Source organism: Microcaecilia unicolor, chromosome 8 (assembly GCF_901765095.1).
Source record: "Microcaecilia unicolor chromosome 8, aMicUni1.1, whole genome shotgun sequence".
Classification (NCBI taxonomy): domain Eukaryota; kingdom Metazoa; phylum Chordata; class Amphibia; order Gymnophiona; family Siphonopidae; genus Microcaecilia; species Microcaecilia unicolor.
In genome coordinates, this window is record NC_044038.1 from 17,769,522 (window position 1) to 17,790,656 (window position 21,135).

Genomic DNA, 21,135 nt, shown 5'->3' on the forward strand with positions numbered 1-21,135 from the left:
CACGAGCTAAATACTACCTAACAAAATAAATAAAGATCTAAATGTCTGTGTTACGAAGGAGAGGCAGGAAAAGAGAGAGATGACAGAAACATTTGAATACCTTCAAATTACAAATATTCAAGAGCTGGGTCTTTTCCATTGAGAAGGAAGCTCTGGAACAGTAAATCACAGGATGAGGGTGAAAGGGGGTAGACTCGGGAATAATCTAAGGAATTATTTCTTTATAGAGAGGGTAGAGGATGTGTGGAAGAACCACCCAGTAAAGGTGATGGAGACGAGACAGTTAATGAATCATGGGTCAAGAACTGAGGATCTTTGAGGGAGAGGAAGGGGTCTTATTTATTTATTTAGATTTTGCTCACACCTTTTTCAGTAGTAGCTCAAGGTGAGTTACATTCAGGTACACTGGATATTTCTCTGTCCCAGGAGTGCTCACAATCTAAGTTTGTACCTGAAGCAATGGAGGGTTAAGTGATTTGCCCAAGATCACAAGGAGGAGCAGCAGGATTTGAACCGGCCACCTCTGGATTGCAAGACCGGTGCTCTAACCACTTGGCCACTCCTCCACTAGCAACATTCTGTGTAGAATCTCAAATAGTACCAACATTCCATGTAGAATCTCAAATATTTATTTAGATTTTGTTCACACCTTTTTCAGTAGTAGCTCAAGGTGACTTACATTCAGGTACTCTGGATATGTTTCTGTCTCAGGAGTGCTCAAAATTTAAGTTTGTACCTGAGGCAATGGAGGGTTAAGTGAGTTGCCCAAGATCACAAGGAGCAGCAGTGGGATCTGAACTGGCCACCTTGGGATTCCAAGGCCGGTGCTGTAACCACTAGGCCACTCCTCCACTAGCAACATTCCATCTAGAATCTCAAATAGTAGCAACATTCCAGAATCTCAAAAAGTGGCAACATTCCATGTAGAATCTCAAATATTTATTTAGATTTTGTTCACACCTTTTTCAGTAGTAGCTCAAGGTGACTTACATTCAGGTACTCTGGATATGTTTCTGTCTCAGGAGTGCTCAAAATTTAAGTTTGTACCTGAGGCAATGGAGGGTTAAGTGAGTTGCCCAAGATCACAAGGGATTTGAACCGGCCACCTCTGGATTGCCAGACTGGTGCTCTAACCACTAGGCCACTCCTCCATATACCCCAGAGTGGTTAAGACACCCATGCAGCTTACTACAAAATAGGGATTAGCAGTAGAAATTGGTAAAGATAATAAGTACTAAGCTAGTGGTTTGGATGGGCAGACTGAGTAAGCTGTGTGGGCTTTTTCTGCTGTCATTTTCTCTGTTTCTATAGTGATCAGTATCAACCAGTCTGAATTAACGTTAATGATCCCCCCCCCCCCCATATGTTATGTGTAATAACACCAGAACAATTGAACGTGGAATTAGAATTTGTGAAGAGTGGGCAAATACATATTTAGCTGCAGTTAGTTTCTTGTAGGATAAAGTCTTTGAGTGCATTACAGGTCTCAACAGCGAGCACAGAATTTTTGATGGAGATTTCTTTGCCCATGGAAAATGCAATCACAGAAAAGCTGCCCGTTTTGGAAATTTCAGTTTTGTCAACAAGTAAAAGAGGTAGTAGGGTCCTTTTCTGTTACCAGGCTGTGGTGGATTCATGTCACTTGAGATGAGAGAGCCGATGAATGGCATAAATGAAGAGACTGCTATGTTTAATATGGAGTGGAGGAGTGGCCTCGTGGTTAGGGTGGTGGACTTTGGTCCTGGGGAACTGAGGAACTGAGTTCGATTCCCACTTCAGACACAGGCAGCTCCTTGTGACTCTGGGCAAGTTACTTAACCCTCCATTGCCCCAGGTACAGAATAAGTACTTGTTCAGAAGGAATGGATCCTCAGGAGCTTAGCTGAGATTGGGTGGCAGAGCCAGTGGTGGGAGGCGGGGCTGGTGGCTGGAAGGCGGGGATAGTGCTGGGCAGACGTATACGGTCTGTGGCGGGGCCGGTGGTTGGGAGGCGGGGAAAATGCTGGGCAGACTTATACGGTCTGTGCCTTGAAGAGGACAGGTACAAATCAAGGTGGGGTATACACAAAAAGTAGCACATATGAGTTTATCTTGTTGGGCAGACTGGAGATGGACCGTGCAGGTCTTTTTCTGAACTTGACTCTCAAGATTTCTGGCCTTCCCAGGTTGCAGGCACTGATGGTTGTAAAGTAAACAGCGGCTTGCTGTCTAAAACTTTTGGGGACACACTGGTTGAGAACCACTGCCTTAGAATAATGTCTACTTTCATTATATATGCGCTATTATTATTATAAACATTTGTATAGCGTTACCAGATGCACGCAGCGCTGAACACCTGACACAGAGAGACAGTCCCTGCTCGATAGAGCTTACAATCTAAAAATACAGACAGTCAAGACAATTAAGGGTGAGGTAAGTGCTGGGTGGGAAGGAACAAAGGGAGGTAATTGAGTAGTGGTTAGGAGCGAAAAGCAGTGGTGAAAAGGTGGGTTTTCAGCATAGATTTGAAAACAGGTAGAGATGGAGCTAGGCGTACAGGCTCAGGAAGTCCATTCCAGGCATAAGGTGCCACGAGGGAAAAGGAACGAAGTCTGGAGTTAGCAGTGGAGGAGAAGGGGGACGACAAGAGAGATTTGTCCAGCGAGCAGAGATTACGGGGAGGAATGTAGGGAGAGATGAGAGTGGAGAGGTAATGGGGGTCTGCAGAATGGATGCATTTAAAGGTCAGTAAGAGAAGTTTGAACTGTACGTTATAGGGAATAATCCTTGAGCAAATAGTTATGTTTTTGGCTACCAGGATGCTTCCATGTCCATCAGTTGCCCATCCCATCACTCTAGCATGTGTGAAAATGCCACTCCTGGTCTCTTTTGTTTTTCCTTCAAGATAAAGAGGCTTTGAATATGTTTGCGTCAAACCGCCTCAGTTACTTTTGCTGGAGAAGGAATCCGTATGTGTCCATATGGACACAGGAGAGGAGGAGAAAGTTTCTTTCTATTCGGTAGGGAGCGTTGACTTTGGGTTAAGGTTTCCATGTAAACAGATAATAGTATTTTTCTCTTTTTTGAACCTTCACAGCTTTATTCCTTTTTAGATACCAGAACTTCAAAGTAAGTTCCTTGTTCAATATTGGATGCTGAAGATATAGGTGCTGTCTAGTTTGCTTTTAGTTCACCCCCCCCCCCCTCCTTATTTGTGGACTAAAGCCTGTACATTCCTTTACATAGTATTATTTTCTTTGACAAAGTTTATCTTTGGATGGTATAACTATACATAGTAACATAGTAGATGACGGCAGAAAAAAACCTGCATGGTCCATCCAGTCTGCCCAACAAGATAAACTCATATGTGCTACTTTTTGTGTATACCTTACCTTGATTTGTACCTGTCTTTTTCAGGGCACAGACTGTGTAAGTCTGCCCAGCACTATCCCTGCCTCCCAACCACCCGCCCTGCCTCCAACCATCGGCTCTGGCACAGACCGTATAAGTCTGCCCAGCACTATCCCCGCCTCCCAACCACCCGCTCTGCCTCCAACCATCGACTCTGGCACAGACCGTATAAGTCTGCCCAGCACTATCCCTGCCTCCCAACCACCCGCCCTGCCTCCAACCATCGGCTCTGGCACAGACCGTATAAGTCTGCCCAGCACTATCCCCGCCTCCCAACCACCCGCTCTGCCTCCAACCATCGGCTCTGGCACAGACCGTATAAGTCTGCCCAGCACTATCCCCACCTCCCAACCACCAGCCCTGCCTCCCACCACCGGCTAAGCTTCTGGGGATCCCTTCCTTCTGAGCAGGATTCCTTTATGTTTATCCCACGCATGTTTGAATTCCGTTACAGTTTTCTTCTCCACCACCTCCCGCGGGAGGGCATTCCAAGCATCCACCACTCTCTCCGTGAAAAAATACTTCCTATAATTTCTATAAATTTAAAAAAAAAGTATTTTCAGTAAGCTTTTTGTGCATGCTAAGTGCATGTTATTTATATATTTGCATTTTTTTCTGGGGGGGGGGGGGTGCTCCCACATCATACGCATTCTAGTGCAAACATAAGTGCACAACCTGAGAAAGAAATACTTGAAAATGTCCCATTTCCTGGGCACGCTAGATATGGGCTTAATGTGCCGAAGAGTCCCATGTTAGCCCGTTTCCTAGTTCACTTTAGCACACATACCTCATAATGGAGTTAGAGAAGGCTGATAAAAAGGATTAAAGGTATGGAATAACTCCCTTATGAAGAAGGTTTTACAGGCTAGGGCTCTTTATCTCGGAGAAAGGGACATCTGCAAAGGTACATGATAAAGAGGGGTTCCAAAATCTTGAGTGGTGTAGAACAAATTGATAAGAAATGAAATTTTCACACTTTTAAATAGCAGTAGAACCAGTCATACGATAAGACTTAATACAAGTAGATTTATAATAAATGCTGCAAACAAGTTTTTCAGTTGGCAATAATTAAACTATTGAAATTGCTTCCAGAAACTGTGGCCAATGCTAGTAATAGAGCAGAGCCGAAGAAAGGTTTGAAATCATGCAATTAACTGTTTAATAGGATTGCCAACAGTTGTAGTCAGATAAATATCTAAGCTCTAATCCCCTGAAGCTGATAAACATTTTTCAGACTTGGGAAGTATAAATTCATTTTGGAAGAAAGGCAAGAGAGGGGGGAGATATGATAGAGACGTTTAAATATCACTGTTGGCATAAATGCACAGGAGGCGAGTCTTTCCGTTGAAAGAGAGCTCTGGAATGAGGGGCATAGGATGAAAGCGAAAGGGGTCTAGACTCGGGAGTAATCTAAGGGAATTCTACTTTATGGAAAGGGTGGTGGATGCGTGGAACAACCTCCCGGTGGAGGTGGTGGAGACAAAAGCTGTATCTGAATTCAAGAAAGCATAGGACAAGTATGTACGATCTCGAAAGGAAGGGATAGTAGCTGGTATGGATGGGCAGACCTGATGGGCCAAATGGTTTTTATCTATGAACCTTATTAAGCAGGGTAGCCTTAGGGGTCTCTACCTCACGCTTCCTGGGGATGAACAGCATGGAATAGGCTTTCCTATTTGCGATTCGCCAGATACTGTTAGGTAACCCGAACCGTTGGAGAAAAGATGCTAGCCTCTATGGTCTGCTGGTCTTTCTCAGCATGGCACATTTTATATTCTTAATCCGATTAAGCAGCTAAGATATACTCATAACACCCCTCTCCTCAAATCACTTCATTGGCTTCCGATCAGATATCGCATACAATTCAAGCTCCTCCTCCTTACCTACAAGTGCACTCAGTCTGCGGCTCCTCACTACCTCTCCACCCTCATCTCCCCCTATGTTCCCGCCCGTAACCTCCGCTCACAGGACAAAGCCCTTCTCTCAGTACCCTTCTCCACCACTGCCAACTCCAGGCTCCGCTCATTCTGCCTTGCTTCACCCTATGCCTGGAACAATCTTCCTTCACCCATACGCCATGCCCCCTCCCTACCCATCTTCAAATCTCTGCTTAAAACTCACCTCTTATGCTGCCTTCGGCGCCTAACCGCTCGAGATAGATAGAATGCCCCAATCTATCCACCCTATCAGATTAACTGCTCAGTCGTCCTCTAGATTGTTCACTTGTCTTTAGATTGTTCTCTTGTCTTTTAGATTGTAAGCTCTTTGAGCAGGGACCGTCCTTCTATGTTTAAATTGTACAGCGCTGCGTAACCCTAGTAGCGCTTTAGAAATGCTAGTTAGTAGTAGTTAGTAAGATAAAAGTTGTAGCGTTTGCTGTGTTATTGTTTGTAGTGTAATGTACATTGCTTTACTATCATTCTTGTTTTGCACCATGTGTGTGTTATTAATGCAGTATATTTTCATTATAGTTGTTGCTTTTTTTAAAATTTTGGTACTTAGTGTATCTTAAGCATGTAAATTAGTAGCATCAATGCAGTGGACACTCAATTAGAATAGAACAAGGATTCCCCCATCTTTAATGTACATTGCAGCTAGGTCTTAGAAAGGGGCAACGCTGGAGGGAATTAATTATTTTTAAATTTAATAGGTTATATAAGATCATAAATGGGCTCCCTTATTACAGGAAGATTCTATCTGGTGGTTCAGTGATGTTTTAGAAACCACTCAACCTTTGCTCTCATTGCTTACAACAGCACTTCATCCTCTTGATGGAAATAATTTTCTTTTTAATTTATTGTAGCCCATATGATAAATAACATTCAATAATAACTCTTGATGATAAAAAATCACACCTGGATCACATATTGTCTTTTTTTTACTTAAAGAATCCTACAATTAAACAGATATGTAGTATTGTGTTATTTTTCTCATCTTACGAATGATTTTCTAAATTTATGCCAGAACAATAACATCTACAATCACATTTGCCTCATTAGTGAGGTTTTTTTAAAATTTTCTATTTTAGGACAATAAATTCAACACAACTGAAATAACTGATACAGATTGTACATTATTTTTATTCCCTCTAAAATTGACTTAGAAACCTGTGTAACGTGGAGTTCTACATGAGATTCAGAAAGGAGAGGTGTGGTGTGGAGGGGCAGAGTATACAAAGGAAATACATACTTAGGATTAGTGAGGAAAGCTGAGAGTATGAACAGTGTTAATAGCACTGCAATGGGTTGTGCTGTATTTTTTTTATGATTAAATAGGAAACCATCTATAAATGTAAAGGCTGGTTATGTAGATGCATACACAAGGACTGAATAATAATATAGCTATGTTTTTATGCATGAATATAAGGGGTAATATTCAGCCTGTGGCAATGAGCGGCTTGTAAACTACTTCCAGCTGCAGCAGTGGCGTAGCTACGGATGGACCTGGGTGGGCACAGGTCCACCCAGTGGCAGCATCCCACATCAACATCTCTCCTCTTCCACGGTGTCCCGGCATCTACCCGCCCATCATTATACCCCGTCCCTTCCCAGTGTACCTTACAGGCATCCCCGGCGCCTGCAGTGATTCAATTATTGCTACCTGCACCGGCCCTTCAGACTTCCATCGGCTGGGTCCCACCCTCGCTTTCTTCATTTCCTGTCTAGCGCATCCGGTCCTTGCTGCCTGATCTACTGGTTGGCTTTATGCAATGGTGTGCATTGACATTGGGGGTGCTTGTGCTTGCCCTGCCTCCCATTGTGGCCTCGCTTGGCCCTCCGACACCGATGCTGCATGTGGCTTTGGTTTCGACTTTCACCCAAGCTGGTACTCCCTTGGCATCGGTGGAGGAAGCTTCGCTGCAGTCGAGGCAGGAACTGACTTCTCAATGCCATTCCCAAGGACATGGGTCTTCCACGTCGAGGCAGGTTCAGTCTCGACACTCCCATCAGGAGGTATTGTCTGACACCGAAGAGGAGCGCTCATGGGATTCAGAAGAGGAACCAAGATACTTTTCCTCGGATGAGTCCTATGGAATTCCCTCTGAACCCTTCCCTCCACCTGAAAGGAGAAAGTCTTCTCTGGGAGAGTCTTTCATTCCCTTCTTTTGTCAAGGAAAGTGCTGATGCCATTCTATTTCCTTTGGAAGTGGAGGACAAGCCTAGGGCCAAGATGTTTGAGGTCCTGGACTACACATCTCTTCCTAGGGAGACTGTGACTGTCCCTCTCCATAAGTACTCCAGGAAGTCCTCGTTAGGAACTGGAAGTACCCTCTGTCGGTCCCGGTCATGCCCAAGAATATTGATTCCATGTACCTGGTTTTGATAAGCCTCAGTTGCCTCACAATTCCATGGTGGTGGAATTCGCTCTAAAAGAGCCAGGAGTTCCATGGACTATGCCTTGACTCCCCCAGGTAGAGAAGCTAGAGCCCTGGATTCTTTTGGGAGAAAGATGTACCAGGCTTCAATATTCATCTCCCAAATTTAATCATACCAGCTTTTCACGAGCGTCTACTTGCAAAACTCGATGCACAAGTTATAAGGTGGCCCCTTATAACCTCCGACTGGTGGGTTCTTCAAATAGTCCATCTCGGATACGCACTCGGTATCTAAAACCTCCAAATTGCCCACCTAAAACTCATTCATTCAGCTCTCAGCACAGGCAGGTACTTGCAGAGGAGCTCTCAGCTCTTCTGAAGGCCTGTGCAGTCAAGCCCGTTCCACCAGGGGAGGAAGGTCGAGGATTCTAATCCAGGTACTTTCTTGTGCAAAAGAAATCAGGGGGGGGATGCATTCCATTTTGGACCTAAGGGCCATGAACAAATTCCTAGTCCAAAAAAAGATCAGGATGGTTTCTCTGGGCACCCTTCTCCCAATGATTCAGAAAAATGATTGGCTATGTTCTCTGGATTTAAAAGACGCATATACTCACATCCTGATACTTCCAGCCCACTGGAAGTATCTTCAATTTCGGCTGGGAACACATCAGTTTCAGTACCACATGTTTCCTTGTGGCTTCACATCAGCTCCCAAGGTCTTCTCCAAATGTCTAGTGATAGTTGCAGCATTGCCACGCAGTCTGGGAGTCCATGTGTTCCTCTATATTGATGATTGGCTGGTAAAGAGCAGATCTTTGGATGGTGCTCAGAATCCATTTGAATGATTATTCGGGTGCTCGAGCTACAGGGGTTCGTTTTAAAGTACCCCAAGTCCCATCTTCGCCCTGTCCAGTGATTGGCGTTACTACTTCTACTACTAATCATTTCTATAGTGGTACACATTATATGCAGGTACTTTGTAAGTTTTTATACCTGCGGCGATGGAGGGTCACAAGGAGCTGCAGTGGGAATTGAACCCAGGTTGCCAGGATCAAAGCCTACTGCACTAACCACTCTTGAGAAATGAGAGAGGACACTCTTGTCGCACTTGCATCCAGGGTTTAAGCCTTTCAGCAGGTCACAGCTCGGCAGATGTCGAGATTGTTGGGCCACATGGCTTCCACAGTGTATGTTACACCCATGACACGTCTTCACATGAGATCAGCTCAATGAACCCTGACTTCTCAGTGGTATCAAGCCAAGGGGAGCCTGGAAGATGTCATCCAAGTGTCCCCAAAGCTTGTGCGCTCCCTTCAGAGGTGGACCATTCGATCAAATTTGACTCTGGCTTCCATTCCAAATTCCTCAGCCTCAAAAGGTGTGGATGACGGATGCATCTCTCCTGGGGTGGGGGGCTCAGGTAGCTGGGCTTCACACCCAAGGTGTTTGGTCCACCCAGGAAATGAATCTTCAGATCAATCTCCTGGAACTCCAGGCTGTCCTTGGAGAGGGCCTGCTACAGTAAGTACCTTTGCTTTATTGGCTCTGATTAGAATTAAGTAAAATGTACGCATGTAAAATTAGGTTCAGGATATACGCCTAAAGTTTACACGCGTGTCAAAGGGAGTTCGGAAATAGGAGGGTTATGGGTGGATCAGAGGAGTTCCTTTCAGTTCTGCATTGTAATTATAGAATAAGGTAGGATCTGCACCTATTTATGCGCAAGTATTCATACCACATTTCCATTGGTGTAAATGTCCGTGCCTAAATGTACTTGCGGTTCCCTGGCAACAAATAGTTAAGTTCTGGAACTTGTTGCTGGAGGATGTGGTAACAGCAGTTAGCTTATCTGGGTTTAAAAAAAGGGTTGGACGAGTTCCTGGAGGAAAGGTCTGTAGTCTGCTATTGAGACAGACATGGGGAAGCCACTGCTTGCCCTTGGATTGGTTGCATGGAATGATGTCACAATTTGGGTTTCTGCCAGGATTGGCCACTGTTGCAAACAGGATACTGGGCTAGTTAGACCAATGGTCTGACCCAGGATGGCTGCTATTACGTTCTTATGGCATAAGTGCTATTCCTATAAACCATGTTTAACTTTAAGCGCGGTTTATAGAATAGCACTGTGGGGGGGGGGGGGGGGGGGCCCTTATTTTTTTGGAGCGTCATTTATAGAATTTAGTTTATTATGCGTAAAATTAAGAAATATCTGTTCTCTGTTAGACAAGTATTGTATATCCTTTGTGTGGTTTTATGGGAATAGAATTCTAACTTTTCAGTATGTTAGAAAGAGTATCTTGTTAGTGCCATGCTGATATCAGGCTGCCCCACACTGAAGATTTTGGCAGACTGGAGGGGTTAGTTGACTCTTTCTTACTGTCATTACCTGTCTGTATAGCTTGAGATGATGTACGCTTGAAGGAGTCAGAGCCATATAGAATAAGCAACGTGGGACAGGCTGTTACAGCTGAGATTATGATGAGATAATAAAAATAATACAGAAAATGACAGCGGATGATGACTGAATTGACTTATTCATTCTTCCCAATTGAACAGCTCTTTTCCAAAGCTTACTCAGTCCTTCAGCAGCAGTTTTAAGAAAAGCAGGTAGTGGCTCTTGGACTGAGTGTTCAACATAGTCATTAAAATGTTCAACGGAGGAGTGGCCTAGTGGTTAGGGTGGTGGACTTTGGTCCTGGGGAACTGAGTTCGATTCCCACTTCAGGCACAGGCAGCTCCTTGTGACTCTGGGCAAGTCACTTAACCCTTCATTGCCCCATGTAAGCCGCATTGAGCCTGCCATGAGTGAGAGAGCGCGGGGTACAAATGTAACAAAAAAAAAAAAATCATAGTCATTAAAATACCATGGACTTAGTGAGTTTGGGCACAGGAATAAGCTGCAGTATATAAATCTTGCCTTGATGAACAAAATTAATCGCATAATTCAAAATTGACAAAAAATGGACCCAGTGAGTTTTGGAAAAGCGCTCTTCAAATGTGACTTTTCCAGCTTGGGTAGATGAACATTTAAATTCATGTACTCGGCCCCTCACCAGTTCCCTATCTTCTGTCCTCTCGCTGCCCTCAGTTCCTCTCCCAAGCTTGACCAGAATCTATAAATGTGCCATTTACCATCACCAGACCCTCTAGTTAAATTTTATGTTCAGTATTTTTACAACTAAAAAATACCAATCACAAAGCTGTCCCCATTCAAGGGTTCTGATAACATTGCAAACCGCTGAAGCTTTGCTCTTGTTCCGTTCTGTGATATCACAGTAGCCTAGTGATTAGTGCAGTGGACTTTGATCCTGGGCAAGTCACTTAACCCTCCATTGCCCCAGGTACAAATAAGTACCTGTATATACTATGTAAATCGCTTTGAGTGTAGTTGCAAAAACCTCAGAAAGGTGGTATATCAAGTCCCATTTCCCTTTCCCTATTTGAGATTCTAAATGGAATGTTGAGATTCTGTTGCTACTATTGGAGATTCTAGATGGAATGTTGCTACTATTGAGATTCTGTTGCTACTATTGGAGATTCTAGATGGAATGTTGCTACTATTGAGATTCAGTTGCTACTATTGGAGATTCTATGTGGAATGTTGCTATTCCACTAGCAACATTCCATGTAGAAGCCTACCCTTGCAGATCAGCAACGCGGCCGCGCAGACTTCTGTTTCTGTGAGTCTGATGTGCAGGACGTCAGACTCACAGAAACAGAAGCCTGCGCGGCCGCGTTGCTGATCTGCAAGGGCAGGCTTCTACATGGAATGTTGCTAGTGGAGGAGTAGCCTAGTGGTTAGTACAGTGGACTTTGATCCTGGGGAAACTGAGTTCGATTTCCACTGCAGCTCCTTGTGACTCTGGGCAAGTCACTGAACCCTCCATTGCCCCTGGTACAAAATAAGTACCTGAATATATGTAAACCGCTTTGAATGTAGTTGCAAAAAAAAAAACCAACAACCTCAAAGACGGTATATCAAGTCCCATTTCCCTTTCCCTATTTGAGATTCTAAATGGAATGTTGAGATTCTGTTGCTACTATTGGAGATTCTACATGGAATGTTGCTACTATTTGAGATTCTAGATGGAATGTTGCTACTATTGAGATTCTGTTGCTACTATTGGAGATTCTAGATGGAATGTTGCTACTGTTGAGATTCTGTTGCTCCTATTGGAGATTCTACATGGAATGTTACTATTCCACTAGCAACATTCCATGTAGAAGCCTACCCTTGCAGATCAGCAACGCGGCCATGCAGGCTTCTGTTTCTGTGAGTCTGATGTGCAGGACGTCAGACTCACAGAAACAGAAGCCTGCGCGGCCTTGTTGCTGATCTGCAAGGGCAGGCTTCTACATGGACTGTTGCTAGTGGAGGAGTAGCCTAGTGGTTAGTACAGTGGACTTTGATCCTGGGGAAACTGAGTTCGATTTCCACTGCAGCTTCTTGTGACTCTGGGCAAGTCACTTAACCCTCCATTGCCCCTGGTACAAAATAAGTACCTGAATATATGTAAACCGCTTTGAATGTAGTTGCAAAAAAAAAAAAAAACCTCAAAGGCGGTATATCAAGTCCCATTTCCCTTACCCTTCTTTGATGAAGGTAAAGCCTCGCAAGTCATGTGTTCACGTGTAATCTTTGTGTGTACCTCATTCTTCTCAGCTTTCTTATGTTGAAATAAGTAAGAATTTGAAAAGTTTATTACCTAGATTGATTGGCTTACTAAGATGAAAGTTGGGTAGCTGACCTTCTGCACCCCTAACTGCAGACGTTACAGCTCATTCCTCCATATATGTGAACATATTCTGCATCTTTTGTAACTCCAGACTACCACTTTCCAGAAGAGTTAATTTTACCTCTCTGCCACTCTTCCAAAGTTGTACGGAACTGGTGTTTAAGGGAGGGAGGGAAGATTGCAAGATGGGTTTTCATTCCAGCAGCATTTTTCAGCACAGCCGCCGCTTTCACAAAGGAAAACTTGTACACTAAGCAGGAAACTCAATAAACCTATGTGAGCAAAAGTTTTCTTTAAAAATGTACTTTTTCTTTTTCTTGTTGATTTCATAGCTGGCAAATATGACATAACGCATAGAGAGAAGTACAAATACCCTTTGCAAGACTGTTTCTCCACAGATAAAAAATGTAACTATTGAGTTTTAAGGATTAGGTCTGGCGGCTCTTACTGGAACAAGGGGCAGTGCTTTTCTGAGAGATACAAATCCATTTAAAATGAATCTAGGAATCTCTATTGAAAATGGAACACTTTGTTATACTTATTTTTTCCTTCCCACCTGTTCCGATTGCATTTTCTTTCTTTAGTTTATTCAGCTCACTCGGTGTCCCATATCTCCTCCCTTCTGAAAAAAAGGTTTATAAATAAACAAAACCCTGATCTAATCTAGATCTTTTCACTCATCCCCTGGCTAAAGAGGACACTGTTGGGGTCATTCACTAACCGTGTGCTGCGGTAAATAACACGCATCAACTGTTAGTAAATGTAATTTTTTAGCGGGGAAATGAGTCTGATTAAGTGATGGTATTGCCTATGAAATTAGACTTCATAAAATGGACTCTGTGTGTGGTGATAGTAAGTGGACCCCCCCTCTATGCGAAACTGAGCAGTAGGCCGTATTACTATCCTCATAAGACAGGGTCTGCCGTGCTTGAGAAGTACTTTGTGGAGTACATTCCATATTATAGTCTTGTAGAGGTTAACATTTTAGGGGCTGTTTTACTAAAGCTATGGTAAAAAGTGCCCAACGGGGGCCGGTTTTCCCACGGGAATGCATTCTATATCAATTCCTTCATTACCTTCCTGCACCTCAGAACCAGTGGTGGGAGGCGGGGCTGGTGGTTGGGAGGTGGAGATGGTGCTGGGCAGACTTATACAGTCTGTGCCAGAGCCGGTGGTGGGAGGAGGGGCTGGTGGTTGGGAGGCGGGGATAGTGCTGGGCAGACTTACACGGTCTGTGCCCTGAAGAGGACAGGTAAAAATCAAGGTAAGGTATACACAAAAAGTAGCACATGTGAGTTTATCTTGTTGGGCAGACTGGATGGACTGTGCAGGTCTTTTTCTGCCGTCATCTACTATGTTACTATGTTACCTTCCTGCACCTCCTTGGGATGAAAGTATTGGAGTACCAGTGGCGTAGCCAGATCCAGTATTTGAGATGGGCCTTTCCATCTCTCGGCACTCCACAGCTCCCCCCCACACCTCCGGAGATACAAAAAAAATATAGAGATTTTTTTTTTCACCTACCCCACATCAACATCTCTCCTCATCCTGCGGCGTGCCAGCATCTGACCGCCCGTTGCTAAACCCCGTCTTACAGGCGTCCCCGGTGCCTGCAGTGATTCAATGACTGCTGCCTGCGCTGACTCCACAGGCTTCCATCGGCCTGGTCCCGCCAGACAGGAAACGATGAAGGCGAGGGTGGGACCCGGCCGATGGAAGCCTGCAGGGCCGGCGCAGGCAGCAGTAATCGAATCACTGCAGGTGCCGGGGACGCCTTTTAAGGTACACCAGGGAGGGACGGGGTTTAGCAACGGGCAGTCAGATGCCGGGACACCACGGAGGAAGGGAGATGTTGATGTGGGGTGCTGCTGCTGGGTGGGCCTGTGCCCACCCAGGCCCACCCGTAGTTACGCCACTGTGGAGTAGGAAGATTGTGTGCGTTAGGCCCAGGACACACATTGGCCAGCTTTTTATCTTGTTCTCCTTTCTGTTCAGTCACCACCTGCTTGTGTTGGGCTATGTTGCCAGGAAGAATTTCATTGACAGCTGTTGACTTTTCTCCTTTTTTATATCCTCTATCCCAGCTCCCTTGACGTCTTTTAGTACTACTAATCATTTCTATAGTGCTACCAGACATACGCAGCACTGTACACATTATATGCAGCTACTTTTCCTGTTCCTGGAGGGCTCACAATCTAAGTTTTTGTATCTGGGGCAATGAAGGGTTAAGTGACTTGCCCAAGATCACAAAGAGCGGCAGTGGGAATCAACCCAGGTCACCAGGATCAAAGCCCACTGCACTTACCAATAGGCTATTCCTCCACCCATCATAACAAACATTATACTGTGGAGGAGTGGCCTAGTGGTTAGGGTGGTGGACTTTGGTCCTGGGGAACTGAGGAAGTGAGTTCGATTCCCACTTCAGGCACAGGCAGCTCCTTGTGACTCTGGGCAAGTCACTTAACCCTCCATTGCCCCATGTAAGCCGCATTGAGCCTGCCATGAGTGGGAAAGCGCAGGGTAGAAATGTAACAAAAATAAAATAGATACTAATGGAGATTCTACATGGAATGTTGCTACTATTGGAGATTCTACATGGAATGTTGCTATTCCACTAGCAACATTCCATGTAGAAGCCTGCGTGGCCACATTGGTGATCTGCAAGGGCCGGCTTCTACATGGAATGTTGCTAGTGGAATAGCAACATTCCATGTAGAATCTCAAATAGTAGCAACAGTGGAGGAGTGGCCTAGTGGTTAGGGTGGTGGACTTTGGTCCTGAGGAACTGAGTTTGATTCCCACTTCAGGCACAGGCAGCTCCTTGTGACTCTGGGCAAGTCACTTAACCCTCCATTGCCCCATGTAAGCCGCATTGAGCCTGCCATGAGTGGGAAAGCGCGGGGTACAAATGTAGCAAAAAAAAAATCCCTGACCCAAGAATGTCGGCCAGAACTCCCTCAATATATCTGTGGTGAATATGCATGAGAGAGATCTGAGTACATAGCCTCCACTGTGTGTAGATTTACCACTGTAGACAGGCTCCTGATAATTCAGCAGTACTCTTCTAGAACAATGGTTCTCAGGATAGCTGTGGTGAACGTGCAGGAGACAGATCTGAGTGCACAGCCTCCGCTGCATGCAGATTTACTTCATGTATGTTCAATAAAGAAATCCTGAAACCCAAACTGGTTGAAGTCCCCTGGTACAGGGTTTGGGAAACATTTGCTCGTTTGCACATTCTAACTATGGCCACTAGGTTTCACTGTTCCTTGGCCAACTGTTGAAGAGTGATCCACAGGCTTATAGGCTCTTTTGAGACATTGTAGTAACTATACGTTGAGTGCCTTTTTTTTTTTTTGTCATACAGGCTCAGCTCTTCAAAGCTCTAGAAGAGATGGGAAATAAGAAACAGAAAGCTGAGTCCGTAAGTATTGAAAGTCTTACGTTCCTGGAGAGATATGGTTTGGGGTACGGGAGGGCAATGATTAGGAAGAAGAGCTGCAGCCACAACGGTTTGTTGACAGAGCCCTCCTATGTCACGGACAGGGTGGACCTCCTTATCTGCTGTCTCTGAATGATTGCCTCCTCATTACTGGGCTTTGTTCATTTTGGCATTTTGCTTTCCATTTGTCAAGGTCCTAGAAGAAGAAGCTTTATTTTATAATTAATCAGCCTCCTGCCTGGCCTGCTGCTCCTGTTTTTTCACTGCCCATGTACAGTAGTCTGAATGACTAGACATGAAGTGAAAATGACCTTTTTCAAATTGTTTTGACATATTCTGTTTTATTCAGTCCTACATCTGTGAGGCTGTGGACCGTGATCCTGTTCAGCTGGGTTTTATGCATACTGTAGTAGTCTTTCAGCTTCCACAATAACAGCTGCATAGAAAAACCATAAGCCTTGCAGTTATCTATGTAGTTTCAATAACTTGTTTTAGGTTCTGAAAACTGTTTTCCTCCGTTTGGCCACATAACTGTGACGTGCCAGAAAATGCACATTAACTAAAATGTACAGTGTTAAAAGGGTGTAGAAATATATGACCTGAACATGTATACTCTGGAAGAAAGGAGAAACAGGGGTGATATGATACAGATGTTCAAATATTTGAAAAGTATTAATCCGCAAACGAACCTTTTCCGGAGGTGCGAAGGCGGTAGAACGAGAGGACATGAAATGAGATTGAAGGGGGGCAGACTCAAGAAAAATGTCAGGAAGTATTTATTCACGGAGAGAGTAGTGGATGCTTGGAATGCCCTCCCGCGGGAGGTGGTGGAAATGAAAACGGTAACAGAATTCAAACACGCATGGGATAAACATAAAGGAATCCTGTTCAGAAGGAATGGATCCTAAGGAGCTTAGCCGAGAGTGGGTGGCAGAGCCGGTGGCGGGAGGCGGGGATAGAGCTGGGCAGACTTATACGGTCTGTGCCAGAGCTAGTGGTGGGAGGCGGGGCTGGTGGTTGGGAGGCGGGGATAGTGCTGGGCAGACTTACATGGTCTGTGCCCTGAAAAGGACAGGTACAAATCAAGGTAAGGTATAACCAAAAAGTAGCACAAATGAGTTTATCTTGTTGGGCAGACTGGATGGACCATGCAGGTCTTTTTCTGCCGTCATTTACTATGTTACTATATGAGAAGAGTATAAGGACCACGTCAGGATTTACTACATAAAATTGTAAAACAAAACTGTTCCTTTGTCCCCCCCAGTGCAGATGACCAGCCTGCCCCCTCCTCCCAACACTTACATCCAACCTGTCCATCTTTCTACCTCTTTCTGCTCCCTTCCCTCCCTGCCCTCGCTCGCATCCCCCTCCCCTGAATTCACGTGGCCAGACGGTTCCTCTCCCTTGTCCCTCTCCCAATACACATTGCCATCTCTTTCTGCCTCACACATTCACACACCTACAACCAGCATATCCGTCTCTGTCCCCCCCGCCCACACAAACAGCAAGCCTGCCCCCCACCCTAATGCACATAACCAGCCACTCCATCTCTCTGCACCCCTCAACAAATGCACAGTATCCCCTCTGCTCTATCCCAGTATGTGGGACATAGCAGAGGAAAGGTTCCAGGGCCAGCTACAGATTGTGTGTGTGTTGCTGCTGCAGCCGGCAAAGGGGACAGGGTTTTAGTGCCAGTGGGGGGGAAGAAGCGAGAAAGGTGCTTAGACCCATGGGAGGAAGGGGAGATGGAGACCTGTTAGACTCACGGGTGGGGGGGGGGGGGGGGTTGTTATGAGACCTGCTGACTCACACTGGGAGGGAGAGATGCTAACAGGCAACATCACAGCAGGGCTGAGGATTCACTGAATCCCTTGAAGGCCCTGACCGCATACCACTGCAAGAAAAGCAGCTTCTCATTGGCCAGCAAGAAGTTGCTTGCCTTGCCACAGAGACATGTTGTCTGCAATGCGACTCAACCTACAAACCTTATATATATATATATATATATATCTCCTATATAATAATTCTCACCTCCAACATTCTGAGGCTGCCTGGAACCGTGGTCTGCTAGGTGCTGTAGATGAAACTGACGTCATGAATCCCACTGATTGGCTGCGCCTCGGGTGACGTCACAAAGCAAGCAAACCTATGAGATGCTGCAGGACGTTTAATAGACAGGAGTGGAAGTGAGCAAAGCAAGTCTATGGTAAGCAAGGAAGCCCATTGGTTAATCTCTGTTTCCACTCCCCTACGCAGCCGTCATTGGTATACACTCAAAAACAAGCAAACCTAGGAGCTGCTGCTTCACATTGTCGTTTTTAAATTGTTGGTCCATCTGAAACAAGTCTAAAGCTGTTTCAACTGGATAGACAGTGCCTTAAAACGTGGAGGACAAAAGGAGGGGGGAGACAGACAGACCCTGCAACTGGGAGGGAGGGAGGGCGACCGACCCTGCAGCTGGGTGGGAGGGAGGGAGGGGGGACCCTGCAACTGGGAAAAACGGAGGGAGTGAGGGGGGACCCCCCTGGAACTGGGAGACAGACCGGGGGGGACAACGACCCTGGAACTGGGAGGGAGGGGGCACATACTCTCATTCTCACACACACACACTCGCACCCAGTCTCACTCTCTCTCTGTCACACACACACACACTCGCACATACATTCTCTCAAACATACACACTCCGAGGAAAACCTTGCTAGCGCCTGTTTCCTTTAAAACAAAACGGGCCTTTTTTACTAATATATATGTATATGTATATGTATATATATATATATATATGTGTGTGTGTGTGTGTGTGTGTGTGTGTATATGTGTATATATATTCCAGACTGGATTAATGTGAGAGTGCTTTTTATATATATATAAAGCACTCTCACATTAATCCAGTCTGCCCAGAAGATTGGCCAGGTTACCCCCCCCTCTCCTCAACAATACACACACGTCTTTTTGTTCCTTTTTAAAAATAGAAGTATGGAAGTCATTTATGCTTTGCTTTGAGTGAAATTACTGTATACTTATATTGTCATATAGGGACTCTCTGTGTTTATTCATTGCCCTTTTGAATTTTGTCATTGTTTTTGTCCTCACCATTACCTGGAAAAGAGCATTCCAGGCATCTGCTGCCCTTTTTGTGAAAAAGTATTTAGTAATGTTGCTTTTAAGTTTCTCTCCTTGCAGGTTTGTTTATTTATTTATTTGTTTCATTTGTATCCCACATTTTCCCACCTATTTGCAGGCTCAATGTGGCTTACATGATGCCGTAATGGCGATCGCCATTCCGGAGTGAGGAATACAGCGTATTGTAGCATTAAGTACAGGAAATATAGGATAAGTTATAAGAAGTATATCTACAGTTCACGTCAGGCATTAAGGATCAGAATAGATGTAAAAAACATTCAACAGTATTCATGTGAATAAGTAAACCAATAAAAAGAGTTCGATGTTAACTTGAATTGGTAAGGTTTTGGTCATTATGAGGGATCTTTTAGGTACGTCTCTTTGAACAATTTAGGAGTGGCCTAGTGGTTAGGGTGGTGGACTCTGGTCCTGGGGAACTGAGGAACTGAGTTCGATTCCCACTTCAGGCACAGGCAGCTCCTTGTGACTCTGGGCAAGTCACTTAACCCTCCGTTGCCCCATGTAAGCCGCATTGAGCCTGCCATGAGTGGGAAAGCGCAGGGTACAAATGTAACAAAAATTAAAATAGATACTATTGAAGATTCTACATGGAATGTTGCTACTATTGGAGATTCTACATGGAATGTTGCTATTCCACTAGCAACATTCCATGTAGAAGGCTGCGCAGGCTTCTGTTTCTGTGAGTATGACGTCCTGCACGTACGTGCAGGCCGTCAGACTCACAGAAGCAGAAGCCTGCGCAGCCACATTGGTGATCTGCAAGGGCCGACTTCTACATGGAATGTTGCTAGTGGAATAGCAACATTCCATGTAGAATCTCAAATAGTAGCAACAGTGGAGGAGTGGCCTAGTGGTTAGGATGGTGGACTTTGGTCCTGGGGGAACTGAGGAACTGAGTTCAATTCCAACTTCAGGCACAGGCAGCTCCTTGTGACTCTGGCCAAGTCACTTAACCCTCCATTGCCCCATGTAAGCCGCATTGAGCCTGCCATGAGTGAGAAAGCGCGGGGTACAAATGTAACAAAAAAAAAACAAACAAAAAAAAAAAACGCTTTCAGAACGTGCATAGTTTTTATGGCAGTTGGTAGTGCATTCCACAGTTCCTTTCATGCCCTCTAGTTTTGTAGCCACCCACAGTCTAAAACCAATAAGTATATGTAAAACAGATATACTGTAACTAGTTAATATAAGTAAAACAAGTGCAGTTCGGAAGGAGGTCTGTGTTAGAGAAGTTTGGTTGTGGTTGTCCGGATCTTGCTGCATCTGAGTAAGTGGAACCAACGTTTCAGCCGTCGTGGTGTGGTTTTCTTCAGCACGATGGCTGAAAATGGTAGTTCCACTTAATCAGATGCAGCAAGACCCAGGCAACCACAGCAATCATGATGCCAGCCACGGAAGCCTAAGAGAACAGACCATAAAGAAGTTAAGATGGCAGCAGTTGCATTAATGGTCTGGGAGTCTTCAGTCCCCAGTGGCATACAATTCACATCGATTTCTTGAGAGCTAAGATAAGCACAGCTAGCGCACGTGTATTGAAAATACTTGCCTGCAAAATGTTTTGCAGCAAGTAGCATCAGAAAGCTGGCTCCAAGAGCAGGAAATGGTTGGGACCGAGAGAAAGCTGGATTTATTTTTGTTTGTTTACATTTTTGCTCAGCTGCTTCCTTGGGCTTGGGTTTCAGTGCTCTGATCCTCTGTTCAAAACTACCTGGACTTTTCCCCTTCTTTTATATTTCCTCCTACTCCGCTTGCCCAGCCATTGCAGCAGCAGCCGTTCTCAGCTGGTAGCACACACCAGACCTCCTTCCCGAATTCTGTAATAGTGGGCCCTAAATCCGTTCACTGTAACATGATGACTGGGGATCCAGTATCTGGGAATGATGCCTCTCCGGCATCACCAGCCTAATGTAGTTGGGGGGAATAATTCACTGGAGGCAGGAATCTAACTGAGATCCTACGTACACTGCTCCTGAGCCACCAGCTCAGCTAGAGGAACCTAGAATATATTACATAGTAACATAGTAGATGACGGCAGAAAAAGACCTGCATGGTCCATCCAGTCTGCCCAAGACAAACTCATATGTGTATACCTTACCTTGAATTTGTACCTG

At 45.0% G+C, this 21,135-nt stretch overlaps 1 protein-coding gene across 2 annotated transcripts in view; it reads left to right on the forward strand.

The window, feature by feature from the left end:
- The window catches only part of MAD1L1 (mitotic arrest deficient 1 like 1), a 1,314,438-nt gene that overhangs the window by 834,535 nt on the left and 458,768 nt on the right, over positions 1 to 21,135 (forward strand). The window contains exon 3 of one of the 2 annotated variants that reach the window (XM_030212096.1): positions 15,809 to 15,865. The exons of the other annotated variant lie outside the window; for it this stretch is intronic. Coding sequence (XP_030067956.1) covers positions 15,809 to 15,865 — 57 coding nt within the window. The remainder of the gene's footprint in view (positions 1 to 15,808; positions 15,866 to 21,135) is intronic. 2 annotated transcript variants of the gene reach the window in all.